General features: G+C 38.6%; 1 protein-coding gene across 7 annotated transcripts in view; it reads right to left on the bottom strand.

Annotated features, from left to right (window-relative positions):
* LOC109621451 (fibulin-1) overlaps positions 1–23,737 on the bottom strand; it is a 106,832-nt gene that overhangs the window by 42,166 nt on the left and 40,929 nt on the right. For 6 of the 7 annotated variants that reach the window (XM_029875839.2, XM_029875843.2, XM_062856474.1 and 3 more), the window contains exons 3-4: positions 2,342–2,598; positions 2,099–2,264 (exon numbers count right to left, since the gene is read on the bottom strand). In XM_029875839.2, coding sequence (XP_029731699.1) covers positions 2,099–2,264; positions 2,342–2,598 — 423 coding nt within the window. Of the gene's footprint in view, positions 1–2,098; positions 2,278–2,341; positions 2,599–23,737 lie in introns of those variants that run through there. The other variant, XM_029875845.2, reaches the window with a different exon arrangement.

Here is a 23,737-nt window from a genome sequence, read left to right as displayed (position 1 = left end):
CTCTGCGGGGCTCCGACGACGGGACGCCAAGCAGTCAGTAGTGTGCGGTAGTTCGGCAGCAGCAAAGTTTCGCGCGCTCGCTTTGCTAGATTTTTGCGATTTTTTTTTCCTCTTCTCTCTGCGGGGCTCCGACGACGGGACGCCAAGCAGTCAGTAGTGTGCGGTAGTTCGGCAGCAGCAAAGTTTCGCGCGCTCGCCTTGCTAGATTTTTGCGATTTTTTTTTCCTCTTCCCTCTGCGGGGCTCCGACGACGGGACGCCAAGCAGTCAGTAGTGTGCGATAGTTCGGCAGCAGCAAAGTTTCGCGCGCTCGCTTTGCTATATTTTTGCGATTTTTTTTTTCCTCTTCTCTCTGCGGGGCTCCGACGACGGGACGCCAAGCAGTCAGTAGTGTGCGGTAGTTCGGCAGCAGCAAAGTTTCGCGCGCTCGCTTTGCTAGATTTTTGCGATTTTTTTTTCCTCTTCCCTCTGCGGGGCTCCGAAGACGGGACGAGTGTGCGCGCGCCGTGGTTCGAGTCGGTTCCGAATTTTTCGCTTCCCTTCGGCGCTAGTTTCCAATACACTTTTAGTTGATAATAAATATTTTCTTTCATTTTTTGCATTTACACAAAAGAGTGACAAATGTTACTTCGGGTTCGCCGCTCGAGAAAAAAATCCGGGCGCCGACAAGTGAGTCGCGTTCAGTGTATTTCTGTGTGGAATAGACTAAAGGTTTCTGCTCCCTAGTGGAGTGGAGACGCGCGATAGAATTTTCTTTTTGGCTAGTTCTTGCGTCGAAAAGTGGTCGGTTGTTAACGGCGGTTTGTGTATATTGATCCATTGTCAAATCATATCACCAACCATAGGTGACTCCCGGACTAACAATGTACCTTACCCTACTAACAAAAAAATCCTTCCTGAGACAAACGTGGGGATGCAGCGATTCGCGGTCTTTATAACAACGTTTGTCTTACTAACATTCCCTTCCATCCTCGATGACCGTAAGGACGTGGCCGGCGCCGTTATTGACCCTATTAAAGTTGAGAGCTCTCGACCTGTGTACATTGAGAATAGTAAGCTAGTCCCAAGCCCTATTCATTGGTTCCTTGTGCAATTTCGATTGCTCTGGTCAATCACGGAGTAGCAACTACGAATTGTGCGGTCATCTATGCTCATGCTCATGCTCAATTTTCTCTCTAATTCCATTACTCTTAGTAATAATATGTACATTTCGCAGATTTTAAGGTTTATACCTAAAGTTGCCACATGACTCGAACTTTTGCCCCACTATGTGTAAAATATGATTTCCAAATCTTTTTTGCAAAATGTTATACATGCTAAAGCATCTTCAAAATGTAGGGAAGTGGAACCATCTCGGCAGGGGTCCTATTTTGGGCACTTTTCTGCTATAACTCAGCCAATTCTGAACCAATTGACACAATTTTTGGAACGCGCTGAGATACGTATAGTATCTAGCCGTGTACAAAATTTCAAGTTAATTGGTTTGGAATTGACTGAGTTATAGCGAAGAGTGCCCAAAATACCGGCCGCTGCCCAAGTGGTTTGCTACCCTACCTAGTTACGCCCCAAAATAAAACATCCAATTCGATTTCATTACAATTCCATTCCATGCTTTGGAAGGACCATCGCATGTTACAATTTTTTGATCAAAAACCAACATTTGTCATAACTTTTCGAAATATTGATCAATTTTCATAATTTTTGGAGTGAAAGACTCTTTTTCAAAAAGGGTTCGAACAACCTTGACACCCGAAAGAAATAATTTGAATTGAGCTCAAAAACTTCGAAAGAAACTCTTGTCCCACTCGAACTTTTGCCCCCCTTTACTCTACATTTATTCATTCTTTACGGAACACTTTTTAGTTTTCTATGGAGCATTTGCAAATTGCTATGGTTGCAATAACCTTTTGCCGTTTTATAACGCATAGCGTTCACCATTGATCCAGCCTGTTGATCAGAACTGGCAAAGAATTTGTTGACAATTCTATGGGATAAGGCCAAAACCATCCTAAAATGTCAAAGTGTCGTTTTTTCGAAACAGAATTACAAAATTTGCATGGTTGAGCATGTGCAAGAAAATTCAACTGTCATATACTTACTCTCATCTTCTTCGTTCAGAATGAACGTGTCATCTCCTTGCTTTATATCCCTGCAACATCCATCGTAGACTTCATCCCACGGGCTTCCGAAGGCGAACGGTTCCACCGAACACTTGCTCGAGCTGGATCCCACCACCAGACCGATTTTGCAAGCTTCACAGCAGTCCTACCGGCAGATGCTGTTATCGTTATTGTCGAAAACAAAGTGCAATCTGTCTCACCACTTAACTCCGATCTACTTACCGTGTAGAACTCCGATCCCGATTGGCCATCCTTGAGCGAACAGCTGAGACCCTGCCGGGCAGCGATTTGACCCTCCGTGCATTTGTAGATCTTGTGCTGCTTCGAGCAGCAGATTTCCACCGTGGACAGACACAGACCCCGAAGCTCTCCCGGTACAATCTCCAACGTGTTGTTGAAACTGGAACACAACCTGTGCTGGGTACCCCACTCTTCGCCTTCCTGGCAGCAGAGAGACAGTATCTGTTCGATGGCGATTGCTGAAAAAGAACGTCATAAAAAATCATGGTTTAGTTTTATAAATTAAGAATTGCTATGCCTATGCATCGTGATCTTAACGAGTTGGCATTCAACGGACCGAGCAATGCCGGGTATTCAACAGTGCTCGCGTTAATAGGAAGGCTCCTCGGAAACAACATTTCTCAGCAGCACAATGGGTAATTTATGCGGTGGGATTCAGGATTACAGGCGAAAAACTGCTTTGTAATGGATTGTGCGCCAGCCGGGAGAAACTTTTCAGACATCCGTCCAGCGGTGTGCAGAGGTAAGTGTACAACTTGTAAGGATGTATAAATAACTATTTTAACATGATTTTCCTTCACATCACTAATTTGATTCGTAATCATATTTTCATCCAAAATGAAAATCTTTGATAATGATGGTAAAACTCTTGATAAAAGTATTCGATTGGCATCACTGCATTTCGCAGTAAAATATTGTAGTCATGATTAGGTGAAATCAATAATTAAATAATGAAGCGTCCTATTGAACCCTTCTAAGATATAATTAAATTAATTAATTATCGATTTTTGCGGCTTAACCAGCCGAATGGAAGTTTTACTTTATTCCAAAAGCTAGACTTTACATATACTGGCGTGAGTGAGAAATGGACAAATTGAGGTGAAATTTGCGAAAAAGTTACTCGTCCTCTCGGTGAGACTCGAACTCACGACTCCTACTCACTAGACAGGCGCGTTGCCGCTACGCCACGAGAAGACTCGAAGACGTAGCTGCTAACCTGAATTCAAGTTCAACACAAAATTCCGAGGTTATCTTTTCCACAGATTGCACCCCTTTCGGATGGAAATGAGATGTACATCCACACTACGCATATATTGTATATGTAAAGCCTAGGCGAGAGCGCATTGTTTTTGTGTGTTGGAAGTCCACACACCTCTCATCGACGACTGTGTCGAAGAGGCTTTACATATACAATATATGCGTAGTGTGGATGTACATCTCATTTCCATCCGAAAGGGGTGCAATCTGTGGAAAAGATAACCTCGGAATTTTGTGTTGAACTTGAATTCAGGTTAGCAGCTACGTCTTCGAGTCTTCTCGTGGCGTAGCGGCAACGCGCCTGTCTAGTGAGTAGGAGTCGTGAGTTCGAGTCTCACCGAGAGGACGAGTAACTTTTTCGCAAATTTCACCTCAATTTGTCCATTTCTCACTCACGCCAGTATATGTAAAGTCTACCTTCTAAGATGTTAGGTTTTTCCTTGGGATTTTTGGAGCACGATGGTATAGTGCACGTTCAGCGTGCCTGTCTGGGTCATATTGACCCAAACATTCTACTAGGGTTAAACAGGTCTTCGGTGAAGTTGAAGCTGATAGATATGCCATTCTGTAATCTTCAATTTTACAGGAAAAATTGGTGATTTGTGACACGCTGAGTATTCTGATCACTCATTTGCATTCAGTAAAATTACCTAGAATGTTGAAAACCTCGCCATAATGCTCATAAATCAACGGAGTTCCCTTGAAGCTACTGATGTACATACTTTCTTGGGACATGATGTTATTCTGGGACGGTTCCGGGTCATTTGACCGAACGTTGTTTATCCAAATGGCATTTGACGGAAAAGGGAGTATGAAATTAGGTAATCAAGACACTGTTTTCTGTATCAGTATAAGAAAAAAAAATAAAAATAAAAACAAATAAAAAAAATCAGTATAATTAAAAAGAATCCCATGGGGGCGGCCATTTTGGGATTCTAAAAAGTCTGTCGTTAATGGTAAAACTAGCAGTTACTATGATTAAAAGAAGGAAATGGGTTCTAGGACCTCTGAACTTATCTGATCGTGTCCCAAAAATTATGTCAATTGGTTCAAAATTGATTGAGTTGTGCCCAAAATAGGTCCCGCTGCCCAAATGGTCCCAGACCCTATTTGTGACGATAATATTAGTTGCTAAAATGTTACTCAGTGTTTGTCTGCGCCTCTAAATTCTTTTGATCATAATTCGGCCAAAATCCCTTTCAGCAAGACGGCAATTAACCAAACGCCGTTCGGGCAAACTACTGGACACTATCTGGGACATTTTAGACTTTTTTGTATTATTTCTGACCTTTTCTTTCTCCAGAATTTCTTGCGAAATCTTTTATGGAAGTAGATTTGGCTAAATAGATAAAGATCTCTAGTGATCATGTTCTAATGCATTATTCTGACAATTCCTCCAGAAATTTGTAATTTGTTTTATAGGAATGCTTTTTGAAATTTTTGTTGGTGCTTCGAGTGGTCCTTCAGGAAATTCTCTGTACATTTCTCCTGGGGTTCTTTTCAGGCATTCCCCGAGGATTCTCTCATTTCTTCAGAAATTTCTCTAAAAAAAATCAAAAGAACCTCTGTTACGTTTGTACACAGCAAAAAAAAATCTTGTGATATCACATTATTTTTGCTGCACATCAGTCACGTCGTTAAATTGATGTACAGATTACATTCTTTCCACGCAGCAAATTAGCCGCCGCAGCTTGAAAGTGGGTCAAGCAATCGCTAGAACCGAATCGATAGATGAATCATATATAAGTAAAATATCGGCATAGATTCAAACAATGATCCGTTGATTGTGAGGCATATCCCTGACCTCTCGGCTATTTCACCGAGCTGAAAGGTGGGTGATAAATATAATACTGTTTCTAGGTAAGCTGCTGGAATGGGTTTGTTGACACTTTCGGTGGAAACTAGGGTGTACATGGTGAGTGTGATAATTGTTGGAAAACGATGTAACCGAATGAAATTAGGTTCGAAAATATGGATACATCGCCAAAAATTACGCACCTGGATATTACAAAATTATTTGCTGTGTAAATAGTTGTGAACATTGTGTCAGTTAATTTGTATGTTATACTATGGTTTGTGCATCTGTCCTTGAATTTTAATGCGCATTTATAGCGCACCAGTAATTTCGGGCACCGATCCAGCACAAAACACGCAAGCCGTCCCCTAACATGGACATCAAACGGCAGACGGTCTTGTGCTGTTAGGATTAGAAATTCCTAGAGCAAAACAAGCTATGAATGCAGCAACAGATGCTGCGAACTAAAAGGCGAACTGCCAAACGAAATACAATTCTAGGATGACTGATGGACCAAAAACTTCAATGAAACCTCGTCATCCTGGGTTCGAACTTCGTTATCCATATGGATGACTGCACTCTTAGAAAAAAATCAGGTAAAATTAAGTTCACTTGGATGCACATAAAAGGAGCGGCCCGTTTCACACAAATTTACATTTTCTATCACAAATAAAATCGAGCTAGTAATCGCTAAAACCGAATCGACAGATGAAACATATGAATGTAAATAATGAACTGGATTCGAACACTGGTGCGCTGATTGAGAGGCATGGACTTTACCACTCGGGCGTATCACAGAGTTGTGAGATAGCCGATAAATGTGAAACTGTTTCCACGTACCTGGTCAGATAGGTTTGTTGACATTTTGTGCAACCAGCTCGAACTTACATGATGGATGTAAAGTTGAGTCAAATTTGCCATTCAGTCATGAAATGTTTACGTACGTTGATGGTTTACATCACGTGTAAATTCCTATTTTTTCAAGAGTGTGGGCATAATTTATGTTATGTTTTGTGCATTTGTAATGTTCCATTTTATTTTTGTATCAGCACACAAACGGGCCTGACACGGGAACTAAAAATGAGCATTTGTAGGCTTCGGGTAATAGTTGTCAGATTGTGTCGCCCAACGTGGGGCAAGACGCATTTGTAGTGTTTTTAATGATTATTTCCCTGTTACATTGGATATTCTTACAGAAAATAATTTCTTGGGAATTACCGCAGAGAGCGCATCCATTAATAACGTCACGCAAAAAATGGGAGTTTTCCATACTCTCCCATTCCCTCCCCCCCCCCCCCCCTCCCCCTCCCCGTACGGGTAATTCGTATGCTTAAAACATTGTGTGCGACACATTTGAGGAAAGGAAAAAAGGCATTTTTGAAGAACCGCTTTTTATGTTATGTTCCTCTGAAGTACAATTTCGCAAATAAAAAATACATATAGTTAAAAAATCGCTCTTTTTCCAAAATGGACTTATTTCAAATTTATTGAGGAGGTGGTTCTACCAAAGAAGAACAGAATTTATTAACTTTTGAAAAAAAAATAATGGAATATACACAGGTATCTCCACAGGTGATTCCTTTGGAAATTTCTTCAGGGAACCCTTGAACCATTCCTCCAGTATTTTTATGTTTTTCCATAAAGAATTTCTGCAAAAATCTGCGGAGTACTTCCTAAAAAAAATGGCAGCCTATTTAATGCACCCATAAACAAATAGAAACGCTCCATAGAAAATCAAAAAGTGCTCCATAAAGAAAGAACATATGTTCCATGAAAATGTGCAATATTACCCATAAATAATTCAAAACGTTCCATATTTTATAAAAAATGTACCGGTAAGACATAAAATTTTCTCATTAAAAGTGAAATTTTGCATCAATAAATAATACTGAAATGCTCCATAATAATATACAAATGTTCCATAGAAAAATGCAAATGCTCCATAAAAAATTAAAATTGTACCCATAGAAAATTGAATATTGCTCCATAGAAAAATTAAATTGCACCATAAAAAATTGAAATTGCACCATAGGAAATAGATGAATTCCCCATAAGTATTATCAAACTGCACCATAGAAAATATGAATTGCTCCATGAAAAAATGAAAATCCTCCATAGATAGCATATTCTCATAATTTAATTCGACAGGGCTGAATTGCTTTACATTGCACTGCTTTAGTGGTGCAAATGTTTAAAATTATGGAGAATTTTCATTTTTTTATTGAGCAAATTGTATTTTATGTGGTGCAGTTTGCTTATACTTATGGAGCATTCATCGTTTTTGTATGGTGCAATTTCTTTTTTTTATGGTGCAATTTAATTTTTCTATGGAGCAATATTCAATTTTATATGGGTACAATTTTAATTTTTATGGAGAGTTTGCATTTTTCTATGGAGCGTTTGTATTTTATTATGGAGCATTTCAGTATTATTTATTGGTGCAAAATTTCACTTTTAATGAGAAATTTTTATGTTTTACCGGTACATTTTTTATAAAGTATGGAACGTTTTCAATTATTTATGGGTAACATTTCACATTTTCATGGAACATATGTTCATTCTTTATGGAGCGCTTTTTGATTTTCTATGGAGCATTTGCAATTTGTTATGGTTGTAATAACCTTTTGCCAAAAAAAAATCCTGGAGGAATGTCTGAATCTCACTAGAAATTCCACACAGAAACTTTCTAGAAATGTCTTCAGGAACACCTGATGAAATTTTAGGTGGAACCCTTACAAAAATTTCCTGAATAACCGCATGAAAGTTCTAAAAAAAATATCTGTGAAATATGTTCAGATGAAATATCTTGCTTACATGCTCAAACTATTGAAGGAGTCTCTTGAGATATTTTTAAAGAAGTTCCTCAAGAAGTTTTAAAAGTAAGTGAGAATTCCAGGGAAATTCCTTAGGAATTCTAACAAAGAGTTTTCAGAAAAGAAAAGAATTCCCATTAGGTGTACCTGGAACAGCTCCTGGAGAAACCCTTTATTAAATAAAGATTAAGAAAAATTGCTGGGGAAATCCCTTACCCAAATCCATGGAGGATTTTTTGAAAGAATTCCTGGAGAAATTTGTGGACGTATTTTTAATGTAATCAATGTAGGAATGTCTGGAAAAACTTGAAAACCTCTGTAAAAAAATCCTAGAAAAAATTCATGAGAAACTTCTAATGTTATTTCTAAAGATGTTTTTTTTTTGCTCATCTATGGAGCCTTTTAACTACTGCGTCTATTATTTAGGAATATTGTGGTATGACCCATATTTAATTTGGTGCTAGTCAAATATCCTGTCATAATTGAGCTGTGATGAACAATGGTTGATGTAACACGTGATCCCAACTAGGCACAACTCGTTTTATAAAGTTTATTACCCTGTTGGGATTACTTCTCCAAACTTCCAAGGACTCTAGAAACCCTTTACCAAATATCAACAATCTGTGATGGGACAGCACTCCGCAGTTGCAGAGTAAATGCTCGGCAGTTTCGTTTTCCGTTTGACAGAAACGACACTCGGAGGATTGGATTTTTCCCTTCTTACTTAGATGATATTTATTCGGGCAGTGGCCAGTCATCAGACCAGTTAGTAGAATGTTAGTAGAATAGAATAGAGTTTAAATAGGATTAAGAATCGGTCTGTGTATTTTTTTTTTCTATCTAAGGACGGCAAATAAATAAATAAGTAATCACACTGAGATTTTTTTGTTCAGAATCATTATGGACCTGGCTTTTTTTGTACTGGGTTTTATGAACTTTTTCGCTTGCTTGGATATATCCGTGGCTTTCCAATTAGATTCTACTGTGGACATTTCCCAAGATTTTAATTTCATCCGAAGAGCACACTCCGGAACTCCACAGAAAGATTCCGGGTCTACAAAACTTGATGCCACACCCTGTCTGGCTAAATTGTCGGCGTTTTCATTTCCCAGAATTCTAAAATGACCAGGCACTCAGTATAAAGTTAACTCGTTCCTACTGGCCAATTGCTTCAGAGAAATAATGCATTCCCACACTAGCTTTGATTGACAAGTGAAAGCTCTTAGCGCATTTAGGGCCGCCTGACTGTCCGAAAAAATATAGATCTTGGAAAACCTATAATTTCTTTTCAGACATGGTATGGTCGATTTGCGTGTTTGATGAGCAAATTGAAATTTGCTTAGAGGCATTTCTACTAAGCTGATAGACTTGACAAAGTCATCCACTATTTTCTCCACGGTCTTTAACAGAACACAACAAAGGCTTATGGGTCTGAAAGCTTTTGGAGTTGTTTTGTCCCGTTTGCCAGCTTTTGGGATAAAAACAACACTAACCTTATGCCACGCCTTAGGTATGTAAGCAAAAGTAATGCTGGCTCTGAATATTTCGGTTAAGAGCGGACAAATCGCCTCTTTTCCATGCTAAAGTAAAGCTGGGAAAATTCCTTCTTTCCCGACAGATTTGAAAGGTTGAAAAGAACTTAATGACCATTCGACTCTCGACGGTGTGACAATTTCACAAGCTTTTTCATAGGCATTGGTCGACCATGCATATCTTACCTTATCTGAGTTCTGTTCTTCATCCGAATAAGGAATCGACCCTGGGAATTGAGTTCTCATCATTACTTCCAATGTTTCAGAAAAAATCAACAGTAAAACTGCCATCTTCTTTTTTAAAACATCCAAGACGACTGAATGGTCTTTCGAAAGGACTTTATGAAGCCTTGCTGCCGTAAAAGCGTTATTGATGTCTGCACGTACCCGTCTCCAGCCCTTCCGTTTGGCTAACCTCAATTCTCTGTTTTATTCTGTAAGGGCTTGTTTATACTGAACCCAATCAGATGTAACTTTTGCTCTATTCAACAACCGTCTTGATTTCTTCCTCAGATCTGCCAGCTTTTCATTCCACCAAAGGACATCCCTGTTAGATGACCTCTGTCGGATTGGGCAGCTAGCATGATATGATGAAATTATTTTATCAATAATCTCATCAAAGGCATTTTCCAACTGCGAAGCAGACAAGATCTGCTCACCCATATATGCATTTCCATTCATTAAATAAAAGCGGTAGAGGTCCCAGTTAGGTTTCTTTGGGTTTCTATAGCTTTCAATTAAATTTGATCCGGCGTTATAATCGAACCTGATATGTTTGTGATCTGACAATGATTCCTCATCAGAAACATGCCAGTTCGCGATCTTATCTGATAACAGATAGCTACAAAGCATAAGATCTAAAACTTCCTGTCGAATAGCATTAACAAAAGTTGGAGAATCCTCTTTATTGCACATGTCTATGTTATTAGATGAACTATTAATTCAGGAGATCCTCACCTCTTTTATTAATATCTGTACTGCTCCATATGGTATGATGGGCATTTGCATCGCACCCTATTACAAATTTGGCGTTTATATTTTTTACAATAATTAACAACACTTACGACCAAAGATGGAGGCACATCATCAACGTCTCCCGGAAAATATGCAGAAGCAATGCATACTTTAGTTTTTCCCTGGGTTGTTGGGACCTCCATTTCAATCGCAACAATGTCTCTTGTAATAAACTCAGTAATTGGGACAAATTTTGTTTTCCTACTTACTAAAATGGCTGTTCTTGGACTATACTGACTTTCGTCGTACAAGATTCTACAATTCTGCGAAGAGCAACCCATTACCCTTCCACTATTTACCCAGGGCTCTTCAATTAATCCCACGTCTAACTGTTCTCTAATAAATCTTCTGCTGAGCACAGCCGAAGCACCCTTCGTGTGGTGAAGATTTGTTTGAATAATTTTCATGGTTCTCATTCTTTTACTATTTCCAGGAGAAAAATAAGGTCCACTGCGTCATTGCTCCGCTTAACACAGTAAGGGCAAAATACTGTGGAGGGTGCCCTGGTACTCCACAGACACCGTTAACGGTTAGGTTTTTATTAAACTACCCCCCCTAACCATCCATTCCTAGGCACGGTATGTATTAAGCCGCATGGCACCATGAATTAGGGCCTGTTTGGCGGACTTTTACCACCGGATCAGACAATCCGTAGTGATATTCTTAGCCAGTTGAAGGAACTGCACGACTATCTAGGCTGATCGGGAAATAGAAATTAATATTGATGATCAACTTCTTTCGAGCCCGAACAGCCGGCGGTTCTGTATAGGAAATATTTCTGAAGAAATATCAGAATTTTTTTGAAAATGCGAGTAAAAATTTATAAGGATATTCACGAAAGAAATCGTGGATAAATTTCTGGGAAAATACATGGAGGATTTCTACAGGAATCATTGGAAAAACATCATGAATCAACTTGATGAAATTGAGTGAGTAATTTGGAGCGGACCTGGTGTGATGGTTAGAACACTTGACTATCACGCCGAGGACCTGGGATCGAATCCCACTCCCGACAAACTCGCAAAATGTGAGTACTTCCTTCGGAAGGGAAGTAAAGCGTGGGTCCCGAATTGAACTAGCCTAGGGCTAAAAATCTCGTTAATACAGATAAAAAAAAAATTGAGTAATTCCTGGAGACAATCCCTAGAATATCTGGCCATACCTGTGATGACCCCGCGGAGGGGTACATAAAAATATATCTATACGCATTTCAGATTTAGAAAACACCGTTGAAGAAATGTCTGAAAGAAATACTGAAGGAAACCCTAAAGATATAACTGAAGACATCCCTGGAGAATTTTTTGAAGGAAGCCCTTGAAAGTTTGCAAGCAATTTCTTTTAAAAATTTTATGAAATAATCTTTGGCTGATTTTTTACGGATTCCATGGAAAACTCTTTGAATTCTTAGATAATAATCAGAAGAAATTCTTGGAGATCTGTTCCAAGAAATCTATTAAAGAATTCCTGACAGAATTTTTGAAGAAACCGATGGAGGGGTTCTAGGAAGAAGCGACGAATTACTACAGATAGGAATTCCTTTCGCTATTTCTGGAGAGAGAAGGTTCTTAATATGCGTCACGATTTGAGGAGGGATTCAACAGTGTGCTAATCCATACAAAAAAAATCAAAAATTCCATACAAGAGGGGAAGGGGTTATAAATGGACAATATTTTCAATTGTAATTTATTATTTCAGAAACTTCTCCGGGGATTTGTTCAGAAAACCATCCACAGATTCCAGACATTCTTGCAACGATTTTTTTTAAATCAAGAGATCCGTTTTTATTTCAGAAAATTATTCAGGGATTCAAAAAAAAACTTCCAAATATTCCTCCGGAAATATAGGGATACCCTAAGTTTCTCCATAATTTTTCCAAATAATTTTTTAAAAGAACCTTCTATGGATTCTTTCTATAACGGAACCATTGATTCTTTTGGAAGTGGCTCCATATTAGAATGAATCCATAGAAGGATCTTTTAAGATCTTATTTTTAGAAATTATGGAGGAACTTAAGGCATCCCTATATTTCCGGAGGAAAAATTGGAAGTTGTTTAGAAATCCCTAACGATTTTTCTGGAAAAAAAAATCTTAACTCTAGATTAAAAAATCCCTGTAGGAATGTCTGGAATCTGTGGATGGTTTTCTGAAATTATCCCCGGAGACATTTCCGAAATAATCCATGAAGGATGGAAGGTTTTCTAGAAGAATTCTTGATAAAAATTTCTGAAGGTTCTTTAAAGAAATTTCTGAAGAAATGCATGGAAAATTTTTGAAAGCATGCGTGGAAAATTTTCTGAAAGGAATCACTGGAGGAATCTCTAGAAGAATTCTTGAAAATAATCCTGTGTTATACAAAATATTCAGAAAGATCGAAAATCGAATGATCCGTCATCGGATAGGCGATTCAAAGGCCCATTCATTAGGTTGAAGTTTGAGCGAGAATCTGTCGAGGGAATTATAAAAAAATACTAAGAATATCGGTTGAAATCATCCAAGAAATGGCCATGAAAATCTTCCAAGACATATGCTAAGAATATGTAGGAGAATGTGTTTGTGTAAATGAAAATGTGGAAATGTGTATGAGGTCAAAGAGTACCGCCAAGGATGGCGTTGGTATCTTTTTAAGGTTTACAAAGAAAATCTCTCAGCATAAAAAATAAGCGAGGATCTTGAAACACGGTGTGTCTTAAACCGTTATTAACAAAATAAAATACCCATCTAAGCGGTACCCACCATTCGAAAGATATAATATCCAGGTATTATCTCTGAAATTTTGGAAATGTTTCATCGAGGAAATTAACAGTTTGAGCGATTTTAAATTTTAGGGCGATTTTCAATGAAATTCTCTAAAATTCTAAAGTGAGCTGTAGGTGATTGAATTTAGATGTGACGAAATGAATTTTTCAGCACTGATAATAACTATTTGTTTCAGCGCTGTTCAGGTTAATAAAGTTGTAATTGAGGGGGTTAGAAGCAAAGGGGTGTAAGTGACAAAAACTCACTTTCGAGTAAATGAGGTTTAAAGTTTTTCACCAATTTTCCATCCCATACAAAATGTATGGAAATTCAAAATCTACTCAATTTTCTCCGATTTATTGTAATTTTTCGTAAAATCAATCTTAAACAAGTTGCTGAAAGCTTGAAATCTGAAGAATTTTTTGGTATACTTAGCTCAAAATCGACAAAATGGTCACTTACACCCCTTTGCATCTGGGCCCCTCAATTGTAATGTAGGTCAATTAAATATCATAATATTATTTATTATTTCAGGTAAAATCAGGTAATTGGTCAACTATATAATTAATTATATTTAAATTACATGATATATGGGATTTTGGGAGGGTAGCCTAAGGAAGCAAAATGAACTGGTTTCTGGGCAAATGTTCGTGGGGTAGCCAGACTTTGTCACGAGATAACAACCATCGTGTTGTCTTCCGAAGGTTTCCAGTGAATTTAGCTTACCCTGCTACAACAAACCATCAGGTAGATCATTCCCTTCCGGTATGACTCTGCAGCCATAGGTAATCCTTGCGTTGATGGTGGGTACACAATCATCATCATCATCATTTTCAATGAAATTCTCTTTGAACTATTAATATTCAATCGTGGTTGTATCACGATCGTGACCATCGACCTGTCCCTCATAAATTAGAAACTCAACATTCGAAACGTATGGTATTCGAGTATTCTTACTGAAAATTTGAGAACAGTTTATCTACCAATCCAAAAGTTATCGTGAATAGGACAGATCGGTGAAGTACTAGATTTGTAGTAATGAGCTGAATTTTAGTATGGTAATTTGATGCTGTTTGAGCAAAGCTTTGGGCAACAGTGTTGTTGTTTTCTCCATTTCTTGCAACATAAACAACATAGTTATCCAAAGTTTTGCTCGAACAGCATAAAATTAGGCAAGGAATCATAATACCCACGCTTTTGCACCATTTCATTACAGAAACGGAGAATTGACCTTATCACCATACTAAAATTCAACTCATTACTTCAAATCTAGTACTACACCGAACGTGCTCCATTGAATTTATAATCCAAATCCATAGGTTTTTACAGTTTCATTTCATTTATTTAGTTCACATCAAATTCATGATAATACTGAATCAACAATTTGCCGCCATAATACTCGATTTGCAGCTGCAGCTCTCCATCCTCGGTCACGCCCAACACTCGCCAGATCTCGCTCCACCTGGTCCGCCCATCGTGCTCTCTGCGCTCCACGCCTTCTTGTACCAACCGGATGGTTAGCAAACACCAACTTTGCAGGGTTGTTGTCCGGTATTCTTGCAACATGCCCTGCCCACCGTATCCTTCCAGCTTTGGCCACTTTCTGGATACTGTGTTCGCCGTAAAGTGCAGCGAGCTCGTGGTTCATCCTTCTCCGCCACACACCGTTCTCCTGCACACCGCCGAAGATCGTCCTTAGCACCCGTCGCTCGAAAACTCCGAGTGCTTGCAGGTCCTCCTCGAGCATCGTCCATGTCTCGTGTCCGTAGAGAACCACCGGTCTTATTAACGTCTTGTACATGGTACATTTGGTGAGGGGGTGAATCTTTTTTGACCGCAGTTTCTTCTGGAGCCCATAGTAGGCACGACTTCCACTGATGATGCGCCTTCGTATTTCACGGCTCACGTTATTGTTTGCCGTTAGCAAGGAACCGAGATAGACGAATTCTTCTACCACCTCGAAAGTATCCCCGTCTATCGTAACATTGCTGCCAAGGCTTGTCCTGTCTCGATCAGTCCCACCTACCAGCATGTACTTTGCTGCTTCACGTTTCAGGCGGGTGTACTGTTCTGCCACCGTTCCAAATGTTCTGGCAATAATATCCATGTCATCCGCAAAACAGACAAATTGGCTGGATTTCGTGAAGATCGTACCCCGGCTGTTGAGCCCGGCTCGTCGCATAACACCTTCCAGGGCGATGTTGAATAGTAGGCAGGAAAGTCCATCACCTTGTCGTAGTCCCCGTCGAGATTCAAATGAACTGGATAGCTCACCCGAAATCCTTACGCTGTTCTGCACACCGTCCATCGTTGCTCTTATCAGTCTAGTCAGCTTCCCGGGAAAGCTGTGAAGGTTTTTACAGTATTTATGGCAAATAAACGGTTACCATTTACTACAAATAACCAAAATCAGTTCAAATGCCCGCTATTGTAGTCAATCACAGCATTCAATAATTGGATGAAATAGGATTTCGATGTCTTGGACGTTCAATATCTTCCCCATGTTTCGGCAAAATCGCTGGGAACGATCTCAGTAGCTTGCTCTCTGAACAAACCGACCCGCTAAACATGAAACTTTTAGGAAATTGATATAAACTTTGCAATCAACGTGGTATATGAATGGTCAAAGGACGTCTAGTGAATCTGTTACAATGCTTACCAGAAATTAAAAAGGGAAAGCAGCATTTTTTGTAATGTGTAGAAGTAAGTCAGCAATTAAAGCAAATTGTTGGGCGATTTTTATTAGTCTCACGGCATGGTGAAGTAGCGTTGTCATCATTCTTGCACGCGAAAACATTTAAATTTGTAAGCAAATCGTCATGTTTGTTGTGTAAATGAGCCCCTAGCTAACGGTATGGATCAGGAGTTGATATTATGAGACACCAGCAACGAACGTATGGCTTCACAGGAAAAGCATGTCACAATTTAATGGACGCTTTGATGGTTCTTGAAGGAGGTCCTAAGCTACACGATCTTTTAAATGTAAGCGTTTAATTAACTATGATAGTTATTGTTATTGTTATTTATTTTTAACTTAAAATTTTGAAAGAGGGAAAAACCCCTTTGCGTGATTTTCTCATCTACGAAATCTTTCTCAAAAAGGCATAAAACCTCTTTATCTTTTCGAAAATCATTATAAAATAAACTTAAAACTAAAGGCTCCTCCGGAAAAGTATCCATAATCGAGCCGTTTTCTTGATGCGGATTTGTCAAGGGATGAACCAAGGTAATCTGACTACGACGAAGGAATTTTGAACATCAAGGACAGAAACCGGACGCAGTTCTTGAAAACTGAAAAAAAAAATAAAGAGTATCAAACAGCATAACCAATTTCAATAAAATATCTGAAAAGAATTTTCATCATGGCTAAAGATTTACAACCTAAAATATCTCTAACAGATACAGGTAAAGAAAAGCCTAAACTTTTAAATCTATCAATCAAGTTTTTTTGGGTAATGCATAATGAACACAATGAAAAATTATATGATCAATATCTTGATATGATTCACCACAAATACATAAATTTGAATCTACAATATTGATACGATATAAATGACTATTAGAAATATAATGATTAGACATAAGTCTTGAAAACAATTAATTAACTATGATGGTTTAATAATAATTATATTTCAGGCATTAAAGCTCTACGAAGACATCTACAGAGCGTGTTCCATAGATAAATTGGATCCAAACTATACCACGTTGAAGAAACGATATTTCAGATCCTTAATAAGCCGATTTTCTCAAAGTTTCATATTTTGTAGTTCCAGTTGCTGGTCTGAGATGATACATTCTGGCAAATCTCTTGGTGTGTTCGGAGAGCAAGCCACTGAGATCATTCCCAGAAATTTTTCCGAAACATGGGAGAGATATCGTACGCTTCAGATATCTAAATCCTATTTCAACCAGTTGTTGAATGCTGTGATTCACTACAACAGCGGGCATTTGAATTGGTTTTGGTTATTGGTAGTAAATAGTAACTGTTTAATTGCTATAAATACTGGAACCTAAGGATTTGGATTATAAATTCAATTCAAGATAACTTTTGAATTCGTAGATAAACAGTTCTCAAATTTTCAGTAAGAATACTCGAATACCATACGTTTCGAATGTTGAATTCCAAATTTAGGAGGGACAGGTTGATGGCCACGATCGTGATACAACCGCGATTGAATATTAATAGTTCAAAGAGAATTTCATTGAAAATCGCCCTAAAATTTCAAATCGTTCAAACTATGTTAATAACGGTTTTAGACACACCGTGTGAGAGCATTCCAATTGGATAATTAGGTTTAGGTATTTCTGTAAGATTTAAATTATTTTGGAGATAAAATTGAGAGGATATTCCACGGAATGACTGAATAAAAAAACGGTCAAATTTATGGCAAATTAAGAAGAAAAAGCTATATTCCCTTCCAAACAAACTGCACCTGCTTCTGCACAATATGGATGACCCATATGGTAGCCGCACATCTTTCACTTAAAAAATCTGACCTCATATTTCTGGATCCACTTTGCCGGCACAAAGTTCAGAACATAAATTCATGCACTGCTTTCACTTCTGCACCATTTAGCAAAAGTAAAGAAAGCCAAGGAAGCGGAAGACCTTAACACTTGGTAGACACCGTTCGCCGCGCCGGACGGAAAACCGTGGTTGTTGCAGCCACCTACTAATTCCATTCCAAAGTTACAACAGTCAGTGCGGTTGCTGGCAAGAAAAGGAATATATCTTTTCCTCGAGAAATACCCGCCCACACCGCACTGACTAGCAGCAACCAGGGCAGCCCACCCACCCAAACACATTTCCGCGCCCACCCATCCTCATTAGCATAATTTTATTTTTCCCAGGCAAGGAAACCGCAACGAAACCCTCGAAACGTGCAGCCGCAATCTTTCCGCGCGCCAAAGGCAGAAGGCATCAGACCAAGAAAGGGTTGTCTTTGACGGCGATGTGATGATGGCTGCAGAATGGCGATGCGGCATGCCACACGGCTGGCGGGGAGAATAAAAGTTTTGCTCAAATAGTAGCCATAGTGCGGTGGTGGTGCTTGCGCGTGGATTGACCCTGATAGAATGTGCTGCTCCTGTTGGGGGGAGTGAAACGCGCAAACAGAAACGACCAACGATGGAAAGTCATTATGTACTCGCTCGCCGCCGTCAGAAGCATGGGCTAAAGCGTAGAGAGATTTCTCTGTACGGAACTGTAAGTACTGGGTGGATCGGAATGGATTTAAGTTTCCCGGCCATTGTCGTCGCGGTTCTGGTAAGAAATGCTACCGAAGGGATTCCTCTGTCCTACAGCGACGCGGATGTTGCCTGTCGTCTGTCATTCCTATTGAACGGAGGAATCCAAGCGGGGAGTTGAAAAGAATTGGTTGATTTGTTCAATGAAAGTAAACGTACCAAGCGGACAAGGAAAGGTATGGGATTGCAATATTTTTCAGAAGAAACGCGTATGCCTTGGTAGCTGCTAGCTTTGGATAGTTTTTCTGATTTTACACGTCTTTTGTGTGAAAAATTCGAAAAAAAAATTTTTAACCCATATACGCCCAGCGTCCTATACAGGGGATAGGGATATACAAAATGATAGGGATAGAGGAAATTTCCACTTTTCAAAAAATGGTGAACTAGCTGTAACTTTTTGAAAAGTGCGTCAAATATTCTCATTTTTTACTGAAAGTTGGTCTTTTGGGTAAAAACCGGGCTATTCTACATGAACTTAGAAAAATTCTAGTAAAAGTCATAAGTATCTGATAGTCAGTTTTTCTGTATTAACAATTCTTAAATAATTCAAATGTTTTTTTTATCTGTATTAACGAGATTTTTAGCCCAAGGCTAGTTCATCTGGGGACCCACGCTTTACTTCCCTTCCGACGGAAGAACTCACGTTTTGCGAGTTGGATTCGATCCCAGGTCCTCGGCGTGATAGTCAAGTGTTCTAACCATCACACCAGGTCCGCTCCGCCCAATCAAAAGTTTTTCAAAGCTCATTATACATGTCATAAACGCTCAAAATTCCATTCCATTCGGTTCATTGAATCCGATGATATAACAATCCAAAGTTGGCTAAATTTGAGAATTTTGTCTATCCCCTGTATGTTGGACAGTACTTTTGAAGTGAATATCTTGAGAATTGTACAATATGTCAGCACACTGTATCGGAGGAATTGTTCAGATGATCCATGTTTCGTACATGGTGAACAATTAACTTCAGAATAGGTGGCCCAAACATTGCTGCAAAAATTACATATAACCATGGTTTATGAGTACCATTTTAATTAGAAAGGAAGGGTCTGGGACCTTTTGAGCAGAAGGGCCTATTTTGGGCACGTTCCTCTATAACTTAGTCAACTTCAAATCAATTGACTTGAATGACACATGAACATGGCTAGATAATGTACGTACTATTTCACTGTGTCCCAACAATCTTGTCAATTGGATCGAAATTAATTGAGTTATAGCAGCAAGTGCCCAAATGTACCCAGACCCTGCATTTGTTTTCCTTATATCTAATCACGGTTTTAAATTTCATGTTGATGACTTCGGTGTAGATTCTAATAAGGATGTTAATCTTCTATTTGAAAGATTTTTAGTTAGAAATTTTCTCATCAGATGGTGCTACAGTATGATTAATTTGATTTGAAAACGTGTCTATTCGAAAAAAGAATACCATTTTTATTTTTTCTGTAAATATGTGTATATGGCCAAAATTGGTCAGGTAATATTAATCCTTCGAGCAGATGCAACTGGGGTGAAAAAAATACTGTTACTCGACTTTGAGAAGCGATATAGAGATGGCGTGTTCAACAAATGCGTTAATAAGAATATAAGAGCCATAGGTCGAAAAATTACAGGTAAGAATTATTCCACTATATGGCGATGATTTAATTTATGTAATTTATCTATGAATTACTCCCGAAAACTCTCCATGGATCTCTCCTAGAAATTTCATGAGAAAATTCATGAGGATTCTTGGATTTTCTCATGCAATTCCTCTCGGTATTCCTCCCAGGATTCTTCCTGATATCCCTTCAAGTACATATGTTTCTAAAGATTCCTTCATTTCCAGTTTCCTTAATTGATTTCTCTAATGATGTCTTTAGAAATTTCTTACGGGATTTTTTTATGTCTCCTGGGTTTCCCTCAAGGATTTCTCTGGGTTTCTCATCAAGGAATTCTTCGCGAGATTTATTCAGAGCTGCACCCCAGGATTTGTTCAATGAATTTGCTTTGGATTTTTTTCTTCAGATTTGTTCTTGTTGTTTTTGCGAATTCTTTTAAGGTTCTTTCCAGGATTCCTCAATTGATCTTTCCCGGGATTTCTTTTGGAATTACTCATGGTTTTTTTTTCTAGGAATCCGTAAGAAATTCCACTCGGAATTCCTTTAATGATTTCTCGGGTGGTTTCTTTTGAGATTCCTCCCAGGATACCTTGCGTGTACTTTCATGGATTATTCTTGAGATTCCATTATCAATTCCTTCAGAAATCTTCCTATGTTTTCTCCCGGGATTCTTTAAGAAAGTCCTGCAATTCCTGCAAAAATCAATGAATGATACTTTTGAAGATTCTGCCTGGAGTTTCTTAAGAATTTTTTTTCCGGGATTTCTCTCAAGGATTCCTTCAGGGAATCTTTCCTGGATTCCATCAGAGACTCCTATGTCATTTCTTCATTGATGTCCCCTGAAATTCTTCAATGGATTTCTTCCGGTATTTTTTTTCTCCGGGATTCCTTCAGCGAATTCCTCCGGGACTTCTTTTGGAATTCTTTTTTTGGGATTTATTCATGGATCTTTCCCGGGTTTTCTTTAGGGATTTTCCATGATTCTTTCTGGAATTCCATTAAGAATTCCTCCGGAGATTCCTTCTTTGATTCCTCTCGGGATTCTTGCAAGGAATTATGTATTCCGGGATTCTTTCATGAATATTTTCCGGATTCCATCAAGGACTGATCCCCGTACTCCTTCAATGATTCATCCCAGGTGATGATTAACCTGGGCTTGTTAGGTTACACTCTTAGAAAAAATCATGTAAATTTAAGTTCTCTTGGATGCACATAAAAGGAGCGGCCCGTTTGACTCAAATATACATCTTCTATCACAAATAAAGTCGAGCTAGCACCGCATTCGCTAAAACCGAATCGACAGATGAAGCATATGAAAGTAAAATAATGAACTGGATTCGAACACTGGTCCACTGATTGAGAGGTACGGACTATACCTCTCGGTCATATCACCGAGTTGCAGGGCAAGCGATAAATGTAAAACCGTTTCTACCTACCAGGTCAGATAGGTTTGTTTACGTCTTGTGCAAACAACTCGAACTTACATGATAGATGTAAAATTCAGTTAAATTTGCCATTCTGTCATGAAATATTTACGTACGTTGATGGTTTACGTCATGTGTAAATTCCTAATTTTTTAAGAGTGTAGGATTCATCCCAGGTTTATTTCCGGGATTCCTTGACGGATTATTTCCAATATTGCTTCAGAAGATCTCTTCAGAAATTTCTCCCCTGATTCCTGCATTCATTCTTCTCGGGTTTTCTTTTGGAACTTATCTTGCTATTTCTTCGAGATTATTTTAATGATTACTTCAAGGGTTCAGGGTTCCTTTAAAAATTTCTCCAGACATTTCTTCAGAGACTCCTTCTGCAATTCTTTCAGAGATTTCTTTTGAGATTCCTTCGGGAATTCCTCCAAAGATTTACCCCGGAAATCCTACACTAATTTCTGTTGAAAATCTTTCTGATTTTTTTTTGCAATGGTTTTAACCGGTGTCAAGCCATGGGAGTCACATTAGGTTGATTTGCTTTTGAATGCTGACATATTTGAGGCGATAAAGCTTGAATAAAAAAAATACAATGATTTTAAATATTGGTATCAAATGCTAAACCTACAAACTAGCAACACGGCCAAGCCAACAACAAAGCGATATGATCGCAGCAAACGGATATCAATTTCGACCAATCAGCGACTGGTCTCCGTTTGACAGCAAATTGGTCTCAAATTGACTGACTACGTGTCGCATCCTATCCTAGGATCAAAGGCCTTTCATAATATATGTCAAACATATAAAACTGGACGGTCCACAATTCAATTTAAAATTTGCATACGATCACCAGATGCATATATCTGACGAATTAAGAAATCGAAAAACTATAGGGAATTTGTTTTATATTTTTGCTCACTTACACAAAGGAACAAAACAAAACAAAAAAGACAACATTGGGTTCATCGCTACTCGAATGTTTAAGATAAGTGATCTTGAAACACGAGTAGATGTTGAAATCGGACATTATGGATGTCATTTTTCGTGAATTTGATGCCTAAAATACGGTCATAGTCAAATCACATTTAAAACGCAAAACAAAAAAACACCCTCTCCAAAATTTGTTAAAATGCAGTTTTTGTCATACTAGATCCGGTGGTGGGAGAAAATTAAAGATTCACTTGCGCCTTTTTCAAATGTTACGCTAGAAAAATTGGCATAAAAAAGTACAAAAATACTTATATCTTTTGATAGAAACATCGTACAGCTTTGATGTCTTCTGACGAAATGTGTATTTTGGCAATATGTACAATTGCTCTGAACATAGTAGGCTTGAAAAAATGATAGTTTTTGACATATGACAAAAAACCGATTTCGGACTTTTTATTTCTTCAATAAGTTATATCTCCTCAGATTGAAGAGATAGAAAAAACTGCTCTTCGAGAAAGTTGTCGGGGTTTTTACCTTCTTCAACTTTGCAGAACATTTTATTTCGATATCTTTTGAAATAAAAAAGTTAGGTGCTGAAATATGAAGTATTTTAAGATTTGGCGTTTAGGACACTTTTGCATATAACGCGGCTTGGACTCACGAGCAAATGTCTAGAAAACATGAAGACTCTATCTTGGATGGTTTTTGAGTTATTAATTTTTTCCACTTAATGTTGGTCCTCGGACCATTGTGCATTGCTATCTTAGTTCAACGACGCTCTGATGTGCAGAGCAAGTTCAAGGATTTTGCTAATTGTTCGTCGGTGGCATATCTAATCATCAACGTCAACAGGACCAAATCGTTGGATGTAAACACGGTCAATCCTTTCAGCTTTGCGATAGCTGGGAAAGCAGTGGAGAATGTGAAAACCTTCCAATATCTTGATAGTAAAATGGTGGCCGATGGTGGCACCAAGATCGACATAGGTGCAGAGATCAAGAAGGCGAGGGCTGCCTTTGCTAGTTTAAGAAATGTATGGAAAAACAATCAGATAAGTCGACGCATCAAAATCCAAATTTTCAACTAGAACGCAGGGCTGGAATTCTCATCAAAGTGTAAAAACGCAGTGAGCCACTGGCTGCGCGCATTCAATACAGACGAATGTGCTGCGTACGGATACTCATTCTCACGGATCTTTTGCTCTTTGAGGCGCACTGCGTTTTGGCGCAGTGCGTAATGTATCTGTTT

Source organism: Aedes albopictus, chromosome 3 (assembly GCF_035046485.1).
Source record: "Aedes albopictus strain Foshan chromosome 3, AalbF5, whole genome shotgun sequence".
Taxonomy (NCBI): domain Eukaryota; kingdom Metazoa; phylum Arthropoda; class Insecta; order Diptera; family Culicidae; genus Aedes; species Aedes albopictus.
Note: the sequence above shows the minus strand (reverse complement) of the source record. Positions and strands in the feature narration are given on the sequence as shown.